At 38.1% G+C, this 20,192-nt stretch overlaps 1 protein-coding gene across 1 annotated transcript; it reads left to right on the forward strand.

The window, feature by feature from the left end:
* The first annotated feature begins 15,277 nt into the window (after positions 1 to 15,277).
* Positions 15,278 to 16,198, forward strand: LOC138382881 (olfactory receptor 2V1-like). Its single transcript, XM_069467499.1, has one exon. The coding sequence runs from the start codon at positions 15,278 to 15,280 to the stop codon at positions 16,196 to 16,198; it is 921 nt and encodes a 306-aa protein (XP_069323600.1).
* Positions 16,199 to 20,192: the final 3,994 nt, after the last annotated feature.

Raw genomic sequence — 20,192 nt, forward strand, 5'->3', positions numbered from 1 at the left:
GCCACTGCAGTCTAGCCTGGGCAACAGAGCAAGACCCTTTGTCCTCCCCCCCAATAAATAAATAAATAAATAAATTATCAGGAGCACAATTATTCAATGAGTGAAAAGAAATACTTCAGTTTTCTATACCTGCCAATTAACATAGAAAGATATTGAGAAGTCGAGAAGGTGGGATGAGAGAAAGGCAGGAGGGAAATCTGAGAAGAGGAGAGAGATGGACGGTAGCAGAGTCCAAAGCAGGGGGTGTGAGAGGAGAGGCATCGTTCCTTCCACTCCTTCCTGAACTTCACTCCCTTGGCGTCATTGCCTGGCCACCCTATCTAATGCATACCACTGGCTGGCTTCATCCCTCATCCCTGCTTTAAGTCCCTTCATGCTCATTAACAGCGTCTGAAATCTCATGAAACATCTATTTGCATGTTTATTTGCATGTTCGTGTCTCTTCCATGAAAATGTAGGTTTCCTGAGGGCAAAAAAGTGGTTCACCACTGTATACTGGCAGTGCCTGGAAGTTGCCTGCTACTTAGCACTCAATCAATATTTACGAAATAACTGAATGGAAAGATACAAAGAAGACAAGATGCTTCTATGCATGTGGAAAGAGTAGGAGGAACAGGGATAGAGCAGAGCATCCTGTTAATGCAAACTGAGATTCCTGTAGAGAGACTGCTTTGGTCACATGCCCCTGCTGCTTACTCTGATGTTTGGTTCCCAAGAAACCCGCTGGCACTGCCCAGTGAAATGCCAAGAGTCTGTTGGTCTCTGGCACTGCCCCTCAGCATTCATCCTCTCTGTACAGTTAAGTCCTACAGCACCTCAGCAAGGAGTGGAGTGGAGCTCACCTTCAAATGGAGTGGAAGTGACCAGTACAAAATCATAATGATCATTATGACTTTTCCAGCTATAGATAAGATGATCACATAAGTATTCTTAACTGAAGCATTGAAAAGGCAATTTTCAGACTTGATAGCATTGTCAAGGTGAGCAAATGAGCTCAGATCATGTCACAGAAGAGCAACTAGGGAGAGGTTTCTATGCAGCTTTGCCCTGGCTCATAATAGGCTTTCATGAGTATATGTCGAATTTAAAATTCAAGCATGAATTTAAGTATATATTGTCAAGTGTGTAAATCTTCAGCCTGTGTTTCAAATATTGTGATGTGTATTGAATAAATTTTAGATACTTTTATTGAAACTTGGCTTGGTTAGAATCTCCTCTCAAAGTTTAGAAAACAACAAAGGTGTCTTAAGCCCCATCCTAGGACACAAGGATTTAATCTATATTTATGCACAATTAGCTTAACTATTAACATTTTGCTCAGACTGACCAGTTACTGACTGAATAGTAGCTGTTTAGTATAGTATCACTATAAACTGTGTGCACATAAATACAGATGATTTATGTAACTTTCAAATATATTCTGCCCCTGGGATGTGACCATTCATTCAGTTCTCATGCGGCTGTTCATGAAGATTCTAACAGATCTTGGAGCTTGTACCTAAAGCACTTACAGGATATTACCCCGTATACAGCCTCACAAATTGACTCTCACCTTCACATCTTCCCACACGAGCCTAGGAACAGTGATTTCTTTCTCCAGTGTTGGGTTACCTTGTCATCATGAGTGTGTCTGTTCTTGTCCCCACCTAGGGGCTCTGAACTCTTCTACATCTCCCGCTGTATCCTGCAGCTCATCAAGTGAGACATTAGGCTCTCTGTGTGGAGCATAAACGGTTGCAACTGTTGATCCTGTTGAAGTCGGCACCACAAGCTCATGTCACACCCAGATTGTCTCTTGTAGCCCATGATGAAGAGATTAAAAACAGGACTGTGGACCGGGAAAGACACTGAGGGCTCTCTAGGGAGTGTGTTGACTCACTGCAGCCCTGGTAGGTAATTAGCTTGGGTGTCAAAGAGCAGAGCCAAAATTCATCAGGGATGAAAAGCCACCCCTAGTCCTCTGCTCAGAAGTATGACGGTTTCAGAGCGAGGCTGTGTTTGAACCCAGATTCACTTTTTACTTCCTGTGTGATGTTGGGCAGGTTATATCATCTTCCAAGCTCCTGTTCCCTCATCCACAGATTGGAAATAATAATAGGCCTTTCTCATAGGGTTGTTCTGAGGGTTAAAAGAAACAATACATGTGAAGACTTGAACAACATACCTCCCTTGGTCCATAATTGTGTTAAGATGAGTCTTAAGGAGACAAAATAGCTACTATCGATTTAAACCGAATTTACTGTGATTTCACTGACAATGGATGGTTGTGGCATATGCAAGTTTAAAAAATATCACCCCAGTTTATACTCTAAGACATAATCTGACTAAGGGTTTTGTAGTTTGGCTAATCTGGGGGGAAGGAGTCAGTATCTTAAGAGAGATGTCTGACTTACAGGTGCTGGGGTGCTATCAACTCCAGCCAAACACTAATGACCAGTGGCTTCAGTGGAAATTTCAACCTTCCTCCTACTTCATCAAAAACTGCCATCTGCTGTTAGAAAGTCACGCTTGACCCCATGTTGGATCTAATTCTTGTGTTTATTATAAAAGTTCCAGTGCACATAGTTGTTTACATTCCTTCTCGTTCCTCTAAAATGCTTCATAAATACTTTAAGAGAGAAACTGAACTAAGTTCCTTGGACTTGGTAAGTGCTTGATAAATATTTTTTATTCAACTCAATACTAAATGATGGGGTGTTAATGATGAATAGCCCTTTATCAAACAAATGTTATTTTAGTTCTTTATTTTGTGTGACAATCACTTGCAAGGCAATTCCTATGAGCCTGAACTCTTCTTGGCACTTTACAAATATTAACTCATTCAAATATAACCACAGCTCAACAATGTGTTGTTATTATCACATCCATTTTATAGGAGAGAAAACTGAAGTCTAAAGGAATTTAACAATTTGTCCAAGGCAAAGAACTAAAAGAGATGACACAGGTCAAACCGTAGAAGTCTTGTCTCTAGGATCTACACCCGCACTGCTTCACCATGTTCTCAACCCTCTGAACATTTCCCAGCCAAGGGCAATGCTCCCAGCCCCCACGACGGTCTCACCTCCTAAATATTCTCCCAGCCCTCTGACCATACTCCCAGACCTTCCATCATACTCTCTCTATGACTTGAAGTAAGTACCCTCATCCATAACATAGAACTAGGCTGACCTCAGGGAACCACTCAGCACACTGGGAGTTCTGAGCATTATTTAGAGCCTTGGATCCCAGTGGGCCATGCCATCATCCATTGACATTCATGTGTATGACATCAGCTTCCATCCTGTGTGACTCTGAGCGGAGCTTCAGGTTTACCATTAACCTTGGTTAGCCCAGACACATGGGGAAGTGCCTGGGAGAGAAAGTCGGGCCCGAGAAAACCTCCCTTCTAGAGATTTGCAAGAACTCAACAAAGTTTATTTAATGGATGACTGAATTTATAAGATTATTCTTTCATTGGGAGGAAATTCAATACTTTGCAAAATTAGTCATTTGGCTTTATTGGGAATATAAAAATCACATTTTGATTTATAGGTAAATTGTATTTTACGTGTGACAACGTTTGTGGTCTCTTTCTTGCAGCTCCTCTTATCAGCAGTATAATGTGTACGTTCCTCAGTGCCCCACACTGCAAGCTCCTCAGTGGCTGGGCCTCATAGAATTCTCACTATCCAGCTTTGGGTTAGAATCAGGAAAATCACAACTTCATTTAAATAACATAAAAAGTCAGTGGATTATTAAAGAGCTGCTTTATATTTTCTGTGAGTGATGGCACTGAAATGACCACCACACTGCTCCTTGTACACGCTGACTGAGATAGCCCCTGCTCGGGAGACAGAGTAGCAGGATGGAGTTCCTCTGGAGGATGTATTTTGCAGGAGACTTTCACACAGCCCTCATGGAGTCACAGATCCAGCACACTGTACCCCATAAATATATATGAGATAAATTTTTAAAGTAAAATAATATAGCCTTATTGGAGATCTTTTGATGACTACAACAATGATGTATGTGGCGCTGCTGTTAATGTCAGAGCTATAGGTGATAAGATAGCAATATGGACTACTGAATGTGAAAACAGAGAAGCCGTTACACATACAGGGAGGGTATACAAGGAAAGGTTAGGACTTCCTCCAAAGATAGTGATTGGTTATCAGTCCCATGCAGACACAGCTACTAAGAGCGGCTCCACCACTAAAAATAGGTTTGTTGTTTAAGAAGACACCTGAGTATTCTCATAGGAGACTGCGTCAAGCAATCGAGATTTGGGAGCTGAACCAAAGCCTGCCTCTTCAAAAGCAGAGTGGATTGCATTTAAATTTGATTTCCATCTAAATGTTGCTAATATATAAGAGAAGTCTCATTCACCTTTGTCTTGTACTTCTGTGTTCACATTTTTTTTTTTTTAATTTTGGCTAGAGTGTCCACTATCCCAATCAAAGAATTACAGTACACATAGTCCCCAGAATCCATAAATGTGTTCCTGGCCCACTCTGTAATAGTTTAGTAGAATTACCATTACAAACACATTTTACCCATCCACAATATTCAAAAAACAATTTGCATTTCTATACCGTACAGGAAAGAAGTTCTGTTTATGTTCCATTGTATGCAGGAGCATATTTTGCTGGTTTGAAAGAGTATGATGCATACAGTTTTCTAGCAATTTTCTTTGTTTCTTTTTACAGCAGTGTCTGCTGTACTCTTGCTGATGGCTGCTAGATTTTAATTTATTTGTTTCCCTACTTGATAACATTAGTGATTCTGATTTCAGTTTTTCATTTGTTTTGCTTTTGTTTTTTTCCTCATGTAACATTGGTGAAGGATCCGGGAATATGACACAAAGGTGGAATAAACATTAATTTTGTGCATTCTTTGGTAATTTTTTTCTTTTTTGTAACTACCAAGCTTTGCTACAAATTTATGCATTTCATTCAAATCAGTGATCTATGTTTGTGTGATTTCCTAAACATAATTGTGGATTAAAAAAAATGTAACATCATAATTACATTCCTAACTAGGCATGTCTGTTTTTGTATCTTTATGCTGTATTTTAACACTTTGTATTACTTAGGTTATTTTGCTTTGGTTAAAAATGGCTCAAGTAGAAAAGTGGTCCCATTCATTTTAAGACAGTGTACAAAACTGTAAATAAAATGTGTACAGTGAATTGTCTTTTAGACAACTAGATCTGTCCTTTTATTTCTCCATCTCTATAGAAGGAATTTGGACTTGCAGGGCAGTCTCTATTGTGTCTTCTCTTGTAGTGTCTTCTACATGAACAGCATAAGTTTGGAGCCCTAGTTTGATTATGTTTATTACAATTTTTAATAAATTGAATAGGTAGTATAAAAAATAATAATATAGCAAAAGATTAGAGACAACTCAAGTGTCCATCATTATTAAAAAGGTGGCTACAGGCCGGGCGTGGTGGCTCATACCTGTAATCCTAGCACTCTGGGAGGCCGAGGTGGGCGGATCGTTTGAGCTCAGGAGTTCGAGACCAGCCTGGGCAAGAGCGAGACCCCATCTCTACTAAAAATAGAAAGAAATTATATGGACAGCTAAAAATATATATAGAAAAAATTAGCCGGGCATGGTGGCGCATGCCTGTAGTCCCAGCTACTCAGGAGCCTGAGGCAGGAGGATCGCTTGAGTTCAGGAGTTTGAGGTTGCTGTGAGCTAGGCTGACGCCACGGCACTCACTCTAGCCTGGGCAACAGAGTGAGACTCTGTCTCAAAAAAAAAAAAAATAATAATAAAATAAAAAATAAAAAAAAAATAAATAAAAAAAATAAAAAGGTGGCTACAAAAAATAGGGAACATCTTTACAATGGGATGTGCTATTGCTGACTTTTTAGAAAAACAAGACAATTTTTTAGATCGGATATAGAAAGTTTTCCAAGATAAAATGCTAAGTGATAAAAAAGAAAAACAATAATAAAATTTAAAAATAAAATGAAATTCAAAAATGATGGGGTAGAACAGTAAATAAGGTAAAATACAGTGTGCTAATATTTGTGTAAGAAAGAGAAAAGTATTCACATTTGACAGGATATATAAGATACTGGCAACATTTGTGCCTTCCGGGGTTGCATATAAGGATAGGGAGGACAGAAGGAGCAGTATAAACTCTTTTGTGTTATATCCCTGTAGTATGTATTCAAAAAAATTCTAAAAATACATAAAGTGAACAAACGAATTTTTTAAATTGAAGTCAACTCAATTCATACAGACCACTTTTGCTGAGGCTACAGGCAGGTCTAGAGCCTAAAAACAAGACAGGCCATGCAGCCAGTTTTTCCCCATCACCCTTCAAAGCCTGAGTCTTTCCTTTGACTGCAGGAAGGCCAACTCTGAACACACTAGCCAGCAAGAAGAGGAGAAGATAAAGGTCAAGAATTTAGTCTCCCTGAGGCCATAGGCCACCTTAGGGTCTCCTCATGTCAAGGAAATAGTCCCATTTTAGGGTCCCATTACCACCCATGTTCCCATGGTCCCCACTCCTGCCCGACTGCTTGCACTGGAAAATCAGTCTTCGCCTGTCCCCAGACTGCAACTTCCACTATCATCTTTCTCGTTTCTCAGGCCTTTGGACTCAGACTGGAACTTACACCACTGGTTTTCTGGGTTCTCTGGCCTAGAGATCTCCTGGAAGGACTCACATAACTAAGTAAAAGCTTAGACAGACTGCTAAAGTTTATTATAGCAAAGGATACAAAAACAGGATGGACAGAAAACAAAGATAGGTATTAGTAGAGTGCAGAGAGGCACAATCTTCCAAATACTTCCTGGGCAAGGGTCACGTGCATGTACTTTCTCTACAACTGCAAACTGCAGAGATGAGACACTTGTGAGATGCTTCTATCCAAGGAAGCCTATCATTCCTGATATTCATGTGTATGAAATCAGCTTTCGTCCTGGGTGACTCTAACCTGAGCCTCAGAGTCTTCAGTCTTGGAGTTCAGAGTTTCTAAAGGAAGCTGATCACATAGGCACACCCCTGGCACATACCTACTACACACCCACCCGTGATGGGAACCTCCAGCCAGGTACCAGGTGCATATGATAAGTCTTCGTGTTTACTTTAAACTATGCTGCCAGTGTCTGCTGCATCCCTCCCAGTTCCCCAGGTGCACAAAATAGCATCATTGATCAGTTGTGATCATTGACTGTGTTAGCATTCCAACGTTTAGTTCTCTAATCAAAGCTACAGGACATTGCCAGCTCCAGGTGTCCCCTAAGATAAGCAAGGATTAAGCAAACCAGAGTTGCTGCATTAACTGTTTCCTCACAAGCCTCAATCTAGGATTGCTACCAGCATTGGGAAAAGAAGCTGGTCAGAGAGAGAATACCTGCCCCCATGTCCTGCATCCACTAAGCACAGTGGTCCATGAAATAGCATTAAACCTGATCCATTTGAGCTGGATTGGGAAAAGGAAAGTCTTGAATGTGCTTCTCCAAAAATTTAAAGAGGGGCCCTCTCTTTTCCTCTTCACTTTTTGTTTGTGTTCCAGGTTCACAATCTATTAATAAAAGAACTTCTTACGTCTTAAAGGGAAAAGGCATATTCCCTGAAAAAAATGAAGTCCTCAAAGTTGTCTGTTGGCATATGTTAAAGTTTTATTTTTCTTTCCTACTGACTGAACTAGAGGGAAGACTAAGTAGCAGGTTCCAAACCATTTGAAGAATTTATGTGGTCAGTTGAGAAAATAGTGCCTGTATAAGATTACTAAGTTATATTTATCGCTAGTTAAATTTCTATAGAGCAGTAAAATCATACATCCTGAGTGTTAACCCCTACCAGCCTATAAAAGCATGGCACTATACCAATTAAAGGTTATCTTCTAATGTTAAAAGGCTATGAGATATCATATCTTTTTTTGTTGTTGTTTTCTAAATATATATTTTTTAATTTTTAATTTTTTAATTTTTATTTTTTTGACATTTTTGTTATTATTTCACCATATTGTTGGGGTACAAAAGTCTAGGTTACATATATTGCCCTTGCCCCCCTACCCCCCCAAGTCAGAGCTTCAAACGTGTCCATCCCCCAGACAGTGCGCATCGCACCCATTATATATGTATACAGTCATCCCCTCCCCCCAACACATCTGCCCAACACCCGACTAATGTTATTCCTGAATGTGCTCTTAGGTGATGATCAGTGAAACCAATTTGATGGTGAGTACATGTGGTGCTTATTTTTCCATTTTTGGGATACTTCACTTAGTAGAATGGGCTCCAGCGCTGTCCAAAAAAATACAAGAGGTGGTATATCCCCATTATTTCTTATAGCTGAGTAATACTCCATGGTATACATATACCACATTTTATTAATCCACTCATGTATTGATGGGCATCTGGGTTGTTTCCACATCTTTGCAATTGTGAATTGTGCTGCTATAAACATTCGGCTGCAGATGTCTTTTTTATAGAATGTCTTTTGTTCTTTTGGGTAGATGCCCAATAATGGGATTGCTGGATCACATTGTAGGTCTACTTGTATCTGTTTAAGGTATCTCCATATTGCTTTCCACAGAGGTTGCACTAGTTTGCAGTCTCACCAGCAGTGTGTGAGTGTTCCCGTCTCTCTGCACCCACACCAACATTTATTATGGGACTTTTTGATAAAGGCCATTCTCACTGGAGTTAAGTGATATCTCATTGTGGTTTTGATTTGCATTTCCCTGAAGATATCATATCTTTATTAGTTGTGGGTTCTTAAGCAAATATTCTGTGACAATAAATTTTCATTCTCAAGAGTGAAAGATGAGAGTCAAGCAGGTTACTAGAAAATCAGAGAGAGAGGGAGAGAGAGAGAATGCATGTACTTTTTTAAAGTTCAGAAAAAGAAAATTTCTTTCATTCTCTCAAATTTCTTATTTCCTGCAATCCGCTCTGTAACTTTGTTCTGATGCTTTCCATTGCACCTTCCTACCCACACCCACCCACCCCCCACCTCTCCCACATCCACTAGTTGTTCAGAAACAACTTAAAGGTACCAAAATGAATTACTTTTTATTGGTAAATGTCCTAAATGTGCATCCTGTGAGGAATCAGCAAGAGAGGGGCATTGCAGTGAACAGCTCCTAGCATGTGGGGGTGGAATATGTGAGTGAAGGCAGTAATCCAAATAAAGCTAATTAGCTTGTCTGATAATCCAATCAATGGGCTAAGACCACAAGTTCTGACACCACCTAAAAATAGATTCATTGACCTTTGGGAAGAGCTTCTCAGTAGCAAGTGAAGAGAAGACCAAGTAGATGGGAAGATGGTTCCATTTCTTTAGACAACTATGTCTCATGAGAAAGCCAACTCCAGAGCTACAGCTCCCAGTTAAGTGAAGTCTGGGCACAAGATGGCTCTGGCTCATTTATTCCTAGGGATGTGCCAGGCCTGATATGAGAAATGGCTCTAATCCGTGCCCTACAGACCCGGCCTTTGATGTTCAACCCCGTACTCATTCCCCTAGTTCTATTAAAGACTAAGATAATAAGTCACTGTCCCTAGCAGGATGTCAGTATGTCTATCCCATTAATACCCATAAAGTATATACTTTTATCTCATATATGGACGAAGTTTCAACATCTCTCATTTGGAAGAAACTCCAAAGGTACCCGTGATTCTGAGATGAAATGACAAATGAGCATTCTTGCAATCGTTGGTCATTGGGATAATAGACATTAGAGAATACGCTTTTGTTTTGTATCATGCATGTAGCTCTTTAAATCTTATAAATAATGGAATAAGTTGTGATGATCATTAATTAATTAATAATCTCATGGGGCTGTTAGGAAGATTATGAGGATTCAATGAGATAACACACACACACACAGCTTAGTATACTGCCAAGCACCTAGAAAACATGCCATACATGTTAGCTATGATTTGTGTTGTTGTTATCTTTGTCCTAAATAAAATGGGACACATCATAGAATAGCTGAAATCGATCAACTTAATCAAAACTAAACACAAACTATATATGTGGAACCTAATGTGATTGTTTAGGGCTAGAACTAAACCATCTCCTCCAAGTAGAATGATATTCATCCCTTAAATTTTCCACATATGTCGTATTTTTTATTTATGTCAGAAAAATCACCACATATTTGACAATTATAACATCTGGTTAACCTGCCATTGGGATTTCAGAATTATAACTAATCCCTTGAGATTATTTCCTGGCCATAACTTTTAACCTAGTATACACCTGAAGATACTTCTGATTGAAACTATTTACAAATAACCTATATGTACCTAGCTAATGTTACATTAATACTTACACATGCACACACACACACACACACACAACCACTCTAACATGTAGAATCTGATCAATCAAATGAACCATCTCTTGAGAAATTATTTTCCAGCCTCGGCTTTCCTTCAGGGTGAAGGGTAGGTGGAAGGAAGATGGGAGGTTTCATTTCACTATTAGTTTCTTGGGAAATAGAATAAATCCAGCAGGAACTCTTTGAGAGGCAAATCCAGGGCCATCTGGAATCTGGGGAAGAGGGTGTGAGTTACAACCCAGAATCTTAGTAGCTGTGTGATCTTTGATTGTCTAACTGATGTTGAGATGGGAATGCAGTCTCACACTGTGCTCTTGAGGATTGCATGACATAAAGTAAGTGAAAGCATATTTGTAAACCCTAAATTCCAGAACTAATACAAATTTTGGTTTCAACCTCAAAGCAGAGCCATGTGCATCTCAATTGCAGACTCAGCATGGTTCCCATGTGCAACTGGTTCAGAAAGGAGCCTGGAGCAGGCAACCAGGACAACCAAATGAGCTACAGGGACCCCAGGAGGGCTCTGAGTTCACTTTCACTGGAACCCTTGGGAAAAGACAACATAGAAAGGGCAGATGATGGTTCTTGTCATTGCAGAGAACTGTGCATACAGAAATGAGTACTCCTGTTTGCTGGCTGAAATCCAAAACCAGGGAGAAAATCACAAACATAAAAACCCACCTAACTATTAATAACAATTTCTAGATTTTCTTTTATAGATGGCAACAAGAAATTATTGGTTCTGTCTACCTGGCTGGATTATCCCCAAGGAAATGGACAAAGCAAAGACATGCAAAGGTTGTCAAACTACATATTTATACATTAAACTAAAAAACTGAGGTAAGATGAGAGGTAAAAGAGAAATGGTCTCCATTATGACATAACATTTAACTTGATTGTACTAAACATATGTCATAAGCAGTTTCATTTCAGTGAAGTCAGAAACCTATTCTTTTGACTAAGATACAAAATATTTCACAAACAAATCCAAAGTATCAGATTATGTTTTATAAGATTGTTTTGTATTATTGAGTTACCTGTTAAAATAACTGACTTTGAATCAAAGAAAAAGAAGCAAATCTCTTTGACTTAAAAGTGATAACATTAAGAAAATTTTCCAAAAGTGATACAATTTAGAATACCTAATTGTAAAGATAATAAAACCTCTCAGAAGTATCTGTGAATCATGTGTTCCTCTAACCAGGTAATGTTCTCTAAAGGAAAGAATGTTCCATTCATCATGATTGGTTAGTCAGTAACTAATAAGGAAATAATGAAACTCATCTCCTTATACATCACCTACATATTTTCTGTGCAAATATATTTTCCTGTCCTGGCAACATCAGAGAAATTAGAATCTGATTTTTTCTGAAAGGAAAGAGACTACGTATAAAGGGTCTAAGGGTATGGTCCTGAAGGAAATTTTAGAAAACAGATGTAACAGAGTCAATGACTAGCTAAGAAAGGGAAGCAGAAAGGAATGGTGATTAGAAGAATAAAATTTTAATGAGCGAAACAAATCATCGAGATGCCCTTGAGAGACTAAACATACAACTTTAAGTGGTGCATGGACTTGAAGTTTATAGATGTGTGGATAAAGGACAAAAAAGAGATGAGAGAAGAGAGACAGGACAAGGGAAGAGATACGTGCATGCTTGCAGGGGTGCCAGGAATGTCCCTGCAGGCTGCTTCTCCTCCAGTCAGTTTCTGAGGCCAAAGATGACTCTTGCAGATGCCTGTGTCTTTGACTCCTGGCTTTCTTTCCTGAGGAGCTTAGTGCCTCCTTATAAAGGACAGCCTATTGAGTCACACGACATCCATTTAACAGATCTTTCTCTGAAAGGAGTTTAATCAGGGAAAAGATGTCAGAGCATGAAGGCCTCCCAGGATGAAAAGAAAGTAATTCACCAACAAGACCATGGTGGAAGTGGGACGGATCTCAGGATGAATGTTCCCGGTCACATCATCATCCAAAGAATTCACTGGCATGTGAACTGGCCAGAAGATGCTGAGAGTGAGCACACAGGCACTCTAAGTAATGAACCTATTCACTACTTTGTTCAGAGCTATGAGCCCTGAATTTACACATCTGAAAATACAAAGGTTCAGACCCAGAAAAAGGAAAGTTGCAGAGCAGGTGGAGACGTAGGCCAGTGGGCCTAATAACTCTGGTTTAAATCAAGGAGCAAAATCTACCCTAAAATGCCGCTGCCATGACTGAGTCTTCTAAGCTGGCTCTGCTATCACACCACCTTGTAGAGCAACTGAAAATACTCATTTGCCTGACAATTACAGACAGGATGGCTATCAAAACACCTGATCTTCCAAGACATGGTCATACCTCAAGATATATCAATAACGTGTATATTCATAGATCTTCATTCAAGGCTTACGGGCTAAATGTATCGTTTAAATAAGTAGACTTTTCTAAGTTTTATGCATAAATGAAATTTATAAATATGTAAAATTGAAATACATTAATATTTTTTGTATGTTCTAGATGATTAAAACCCACACATAAACTATAACAAAAATTTAAAATTAGTTATATTCATGGCTTAACATCTCCCCGCAGTCCTTATCCATTAAAGTAAATAATTTTACACTAATTTGGAGCATCTTTATTTGTTCCCTAAGTGATCTAGTAGTAACAGAATATGAAGAGTTAAAATTAACTCAAGGAATAATTTATAGTAAAGCCCTGCAAGTAATTAAGAAAGCCGAGGTTATAGTATTGCTGGGTGTAGTTCCTTCATTGTTAACTAGCTGGGTGATCTGGGACTAATCATTGAAATTTCCTGAACTTTAATTTCTTCATCACTAAAATAACAGAAAGATAAAAATGACTGGGGATAAGAGTGAACTAGACTTTTCTAAGACACCTTCTAAGTCTAAATTTCAAAGGTACTAGAAAAATACAATAAACTTGGAGAATCTTTGTGACAGGCAGCCTCAAGGATAACCCCAATGATCCTTGCATGCTGACATTTATGCCCTTGTGTAATTCTCTCCCTTGAACAAAGGCTAGACCTTATCATTTATCACTTCTGATATTAGGTTACAAAAATACTGTGACTGCCATCTTACTCTTTCTCTCCCTCCCCTTGCTACATTACCTCTCTCTCTTTCTTGAAGAAAGCCAGCTTTCATGTTGTAAATTGCCCCATGGAAAAGCAAGGAACTGAGGGAGACCTCCAGTCAACAGCCAGTGAGGAACCGAGGCTGTCATTCCAACAGATCACGAAGGCTGAACTGAACTGCCAAAAACAACTGAGTGAGCTTGGAAGCAGATCCTCCCCCAGCTGAGCATTCAGATGAAACTGTAGCACCAACCAGCACTTTGATTACAGTCTTTTCAGAGATATTTAGCAGAGAAACCCAGCTAAGCTACACTCAGACTCATGATGGAAAGAAACTGTGAGGTACTAAGTGTGTGTTGTTTTAAGCTGGTAAGTCTTGGGATAATTATAATGAAGCAATAGAAAATTATTCTATTTTGAAAGGGCCAAGAATCAGGTCCACAGAAGGAGAGCAAGGAACTGTTCCCCTGAGTGGCTAGAAATGTATGTTCAATTCAATTCAGTAAGTACTGATAGCACCACCATTGTGGTCAAACCATTATGGTCATGTAAAGGAATGCAAAACAGTGTCTTTACCATGAACCAGCTTATAGGCCTTATGCACACAAATTAACTTTGTAGATGGGACAGGAACAGACAACTGTTCACCAAACCCACTTCCTCTTCTTCCTGTGTACCAAGCTAGATAGAGTTCCCAGCAGAAAAGTATGGTCGAATGACTATATGCAGCACTTTCAGTCTTGGCCTGTTAACATTCCCACATCTTGCCTGCTGCCTGCTTGATGCAGATGAACCACTGAGCAACAAGATGGCAGGAGCCTGGGCCCCTGAAATGTCACCCAGAGGAGAGCCACATGCCTGTCAACAATGTCTATTTTGGACTTCATCTCATGAGAAATACATTTCTATTATCTTAAGCCACTGAGGTTTTGGAGATTATCTATTACAGGAGCTAGCATTTCCCTAATACATAAAGAAAAGGACAATACAGGCTAGTTTAATAAAAATGCTACTGAGAATATGTTTAACAAGGACCTGAAAATAGGCTGTAATTGAAAAAATTGCTGGAACATGAGTTTTAGTCATTTGTCTTCAGTATCAAATAGTGATGTGGCCTTAGACAAGGTACTTAACCTTTCTGGATGAGATAATCTCTTAGTCACCTTTCCTCTCTAAAAGCCTATAATTCCATGATGTTAAGTCTCAGATTTGATGGTTCACCTAAAAAAAAAAAAAAAAAAAAAAAGCTATGTAAGGTTAGACTTTTATCATCATGCAATTATTCTAGCAATTAAAAATGAAAAATATTGCATGTTCAGTGATCAATGTATCATATATATTCTTCCTTTATAACATCTTTTACCCTTTTTAATATTACCTTTCACCAGTCACCTTCTTCAATGAGGTTAAAGGTCTTTGGCCTCAGAAGCCACAGTTTATTCATCTTTGTCTCCCAAATGCTTAGCACAGTGCCTGGTACATACTACGATGGAAAAATATGTGATTGAGCGAGGATGGAGCAAATGTCATAAACTTTCCAAAGGTTCAAGCAGGAGAGTGAGTCAGGATAAAGTGAAGGAGGTTCTCTGAGAAATGAGGTGGTCAGAAGGGAAGGTGGTAGTATTGACTCTGGGCTATTGCTGTTAGATGTGGGCTGGACATTAACTGTCCTGACTGGCAGCAATTTGTCCTAGGAGTGAAGAAGATGAGTGACAACATGAGATGGCTTCCTTAGCCATGAAATTAGCTAAAGTGTTGTCATTTGCAGAAAGTTTACAGCCTGCTGATGCTGATCAAGGGCAAGAAAGAAAAGAGTTTAGGGAAGAGAATCTAATAAATCTTCATGATTTGTCCAACTCTCACTTTATTCCAGGGTTGAGTACTTCCAACTAATAAGGCAGAGACATGGATAAAAGGAATGAGTCTTTGAATATGGATTTTATTGTCTTGGGCCTCTTCCCCGGTATGAAACATATCAACTTCCTTGTCTCTACCATCTTCCTGGTCTACACTGTGGCTCTCACTGCAAACTCTATTCTTATTCTTTGGATCTGGGTGGATTCTCACCTCCACAGGCCCATGTGCTTCCTGCTCAGCCAGCTGGCTCTCATGGACCTGACATTAATCTCTAGCACTGTAACCAAGATGGCAACTGACTTCTTCTCAGGGAGGAGAAACATCTCATGGGTGACCTGTGGGACTCAAATCTTCTTCTTTCTGACTCTAGGAATCACCAAGCGTATCCTCATCATTCTCATGTCCTATGACCAGTATGTAGCCATATGCAACTCTCTGAGATATGCCCTCATCATGAGCCAGAGGGTCTGTCTGAAGATGGCTGCCATCTCCTCGGCTGGGGGTACCCTTACATTACTTGCACACACAGCCTATGCCATGCATTTCTCCATCTGTGGTTCCAGAGAGATTTCCCATCCTCTCTGTGAGGTCATGGCCATCCTAAAGTTGGCCCATGACGATATCGCTGCCTATGAGAAGGTGATGGTGGTGACAAGCATTGCGGTGCTCCTCATTCCTTTGTCCTTTATCCTGAGTTCTAATGCCCTCATCTTCCTTACTGTCCTCCACATGAACTCCCCTGAGGACAGGAACAAATCCCTGGCTACCTGTTCCTCCCACCTGACTGTGACGAGCCTCTACTTTGGTCCAGCCATGCTGGTCTATATGAGGCCTAGTTCTTACCAGATTCTCTTTATGCCTGGTGCCACCCTCACCCCCAGGAGGAACCTCCTCATCCATAGTCTAAGGAGCAAGGAGGTGGTGGTTGCTCTGAAAAAGGTGTTGGAATGCTGCCTATACTCAAATTAGACCACAGATGTATGACAGATGATAATTGCTAGTTTAGTCAGCCCTGCTTAAAGGTTAAGTTCTCAGTTGTGATCCTTCCACACTTAAAACTTCAATGGAACCACTGGCTCCATGGATTCAGGTCATATATACATAAAACTGGTGAAACATGCTTATCGTCTTTCATGATTCCTTGAAGATGTTAGGCCCACACACTTGGACTATGAACCTTCAGAATTTAGGCAGTCCAGGGATAATGATAATGATGGTGACAGTGGTGGTGGTGGTAGTGGTGGTGGTTGAAGTGATGAAAGTAGTGACGGTGATGGTGATGATGAAAAAGTTTCACCAAGAAAAGTAACTGAATCAATGATGTTTTATTCCACCACAAAGAAGATGTGTATCAAGTTCTTTTCTTGAAAGAGGCCAAACACCACTGAAAATCCAGAAGTGCTCCAGAAGTAAAGATAAAAACTGAAGATTTCTTGGTTTTCAACATGTAAAATGAAAGGGCTAGCTTAGGTTATCTCTGAGGTCTTTAACAGACCTAAACAAAAAGCCAATTCAATTAGTTTCAAACACTATTCTGCCACTTAAAATTTAATTATTTTATGAAATTGTCCCCTTTACCAAAAAGTATACTTATTAAGATTTTAATTCCAACTTTTTATTTTCAAGGACACACAATTATATTGGACTTAATGGAAATGGACAGTTATCCGCAGTTTTATACTACTAGAATGAATTTGAATATTTTTTACATTTCTATTGCCTTTCTGCCATTTAGTGTTATAGGAAAAACACATTTCACATTTCAACAGAAAGGACAATAGACTGAATGTGGCTTAGCCTACTATATAAATATTATGGAATGCTATGGAAATATTATCGTCCTAATGTCTGACAGTATGAGCATAAATGTACTGCAATGGGACCTAAGGGACTTAATAATTCACTAGTATATCCATATTCTACATCACGACAAAGTGTGATTTATCTCAGGAATGTAAGGCTGGTTCAATATACAAAATCAATCCTATCATACACCATATTATTAGGACACAGGACAAAAATGAAATAATCACAATAGATGCAAAAAATAAAAAGCATTTGACATAATCAAATATGCTTTTATGATAAAAAACACAAACAAATCTGGAATAAAAGGGACAAACTGACAAAAGGCATCTACAGAAAACCCAGAGTGAACATCATACTTAGTGGTGAAAGACTAAAATTATGTTTCCTATCCTCAGTAACAAGACAAGGATTTCCACTCTCACTACTATTATTCAATATTGTACTGAAGATTCTAGCCAGGCAATTAGGCAAAAAACAAAATAAATAAACAAAAATTATCCAAATTAAAAAGTATTTCTATTGCAGATGACATTATCTTACATATAGAAAATCCTAAGGAATCCACACACACAAAAAAGAAAAACAATTATAGCTAATAACTAAATTTAGCAAGGCAGCAGGAGGAAGATTAATAAATAAAAATCAAATGTATTTCTATACATTAGCAATAAGCAATCTTAAAATTAAATTAAGAAAACAATTCCTTTTATGATAGTTTCCAAAAGAAGAAAATACTTAGGAATAAATTTAACAAAAGAAGTGTAAGAGTTGTACAAACATCAGTGAAAAAAATTAAAGATCTAAATAATTAAAGATCTAAATAAATGGAAAAAGATATCTCGTGTTCATGGATTGGAAGAATTAATCTTAAGATGGCAATAATCCCCCAAAATGATCTATAGATTCAATGCAAAACCCCAGCTGGCTTTTTTCTTTTTTTACAAAAAATGGAAAAGCCAGTTCTAAAATTCAAATGGAAATGCAAGGGATCCATCCAGAATAGGCTAAATAATTTTGAAGAAGAAGAATAAAGTTGGAGAACTCACACTTTTCCAATCTCAATACTTACTACAACACTACAGTAATCAAGACCATGTGGTACTGGCATAAGGAGCGACATATAGGTCATTGAAATAGGGTTGAAAGCCCAGAAATAAACCCATAAGTTTATAAACAATTGATGACTGGCAAAAGTGCCAACCAAGATAATTCAATGGAGAAAAATAATCTTTTTAACAAATGGTGATGAAACAACTGAATTCATATGCAAAAGACTGAATATCATATACAAAAATTAACTAAGAATTAATCAAAGACCGAAATGTAAATGCCAAAGCTATTATATAAAACTCACAGGAGAAAACAAAGATGTAAATCTTCATGGTCATCATGGATAGGGCAACAAGTTTCTTAAACATTATATCAAATATTAACCAAATATGTGTTAAATATGATATAAGCAACAAAAATAAATAAATTAGACATCATCATAATTTACAACTTTTGTGCTTCAAAAGACACTATTGAAAAAGTAAAAAGACAGCCAGCCTACCAATGGGGAGAAAATGTTTTCAAATTTTATATCAGATAAGGGCCTAGCATTCAGAATATATTTAAAAACTGTTACAACCCTGTAACAAAAAGACAAATAACCCCATTTTAAAATTGGTCAAAGTATTTGAATAGACATTTCTCCAAAGATATACAAATAGCCAATAAGCACATGAAAATATATGCACATCACTAGCCATTAGGGAAACGCAAACAAAAATCACAAGATATACTGGTAAGATGTGGAGTAGTTGGAACCTTCATACATTGTTGGGTGGAAATACAAAACAGTGAAACTGCTATGGAAAACAGTTTGTTGGTGCCTCAGAAAATTAAATGTAGAGTCACTGTAAAACCCAACAATTTCATTCTTACATATAAGGAAAAACTTGTACATGAATGTTTATAATAATAATATTCACAATACCCAAAACGTAGCAACCACCCAGATAAACTAATGAATGGATAAACAAAGTTTAGGATAGTGCGTCCATACAATGGATTATTATTCAGTCATAAAAAAATGAAGTAATAACTCATGCTACAACTTAAAGTATTTTTAAAAACATTATTATCAGTGGGAAAAAAGGCACAGAACAGGTCATATACTGTATGATTCTATTTATATTAAATATTCAGAGGAGACAAATCTAGAGATAGGCAGTTGATTAGTGGTCTCAGAGTCAGGAGGAAGGGGAAAGGAGGAGTAACTGTTAATGTATAGAGTGTTTCTTTTGAGGATGATAAAATGTTCTGAAATTAGATACTAATGATGGTTGTGCAATTTTGTGAATACACTAAAAACCTTTGGATTGTACACTGTAAGAATGTGAATTTTATGGCATATGAATTATATCTCACTTAAAAACCTAGAAAAATGATGAATATCATGACATTCTGGAAAAGACACAATTATAGGAAAAGAAGAGAGATTACTATTATCAAATCACAGATATAAGCAAGAAAACAAAGAGGAAAAGAACAAAAGATCTACAAAACAATCAGAAAACAACTAACAAAATGACATTGGAAGTCCTTAACTATCAATAATTACTTTGAATGTAAATAGACTAAGTTATCCAGTTAAAAGACAGAATGGCTGAGTGGATTTTAAAAAAATTCAACTATATGCTGCCTAAAAGAGACCTGCTTTAGCATTAAGGACATACATAGGCTGAAAGTAAAGAGATGAAAGAAGATATTCCATGAAAATGGTAACCAAAAGAAAGGAGAGATGGTTATACTTACATTGGATTAGATAGACTTCAAGTCAAAACATTGTCAGAAGAGACAAAAAAGGACATTACTTAATGATAAAGGGCTCAATTCATCAAGAAGACATAACAATTGTAAATGTATGTGTACCCAACATGAAAACACCTAAATATATAAAGTAAATATTAATGGACATGGAAGGAGTAATAGATAACAATACAATAATAGTAGGAGACTTCAATAATCCACTTTGAACAAAGGATAGATCAACCAGGAAGAAAATTAATAAGAAAATACTAGAATTGCACTGTGGATTTTAGACACAATGGATCTAACAGGTACATACAGAATTTTCCATCCAACAGCATCAGACTACAGATTCTTTTCT

The sequence above is a fragment of the Eulemur rufifrons genome, chromosome 4 (assembly GCF_041146395.1).
Source record: "Eulemur rufifrons isolate Redbay chromosome 4, OSU_ERuf_1, whole genome shotgun sequence".
NCBI lineage: Eukaryota > Metazoa > Chordata > Mammalia > Primates > Lemuridae > Eulemur > Eulemur rufifrons.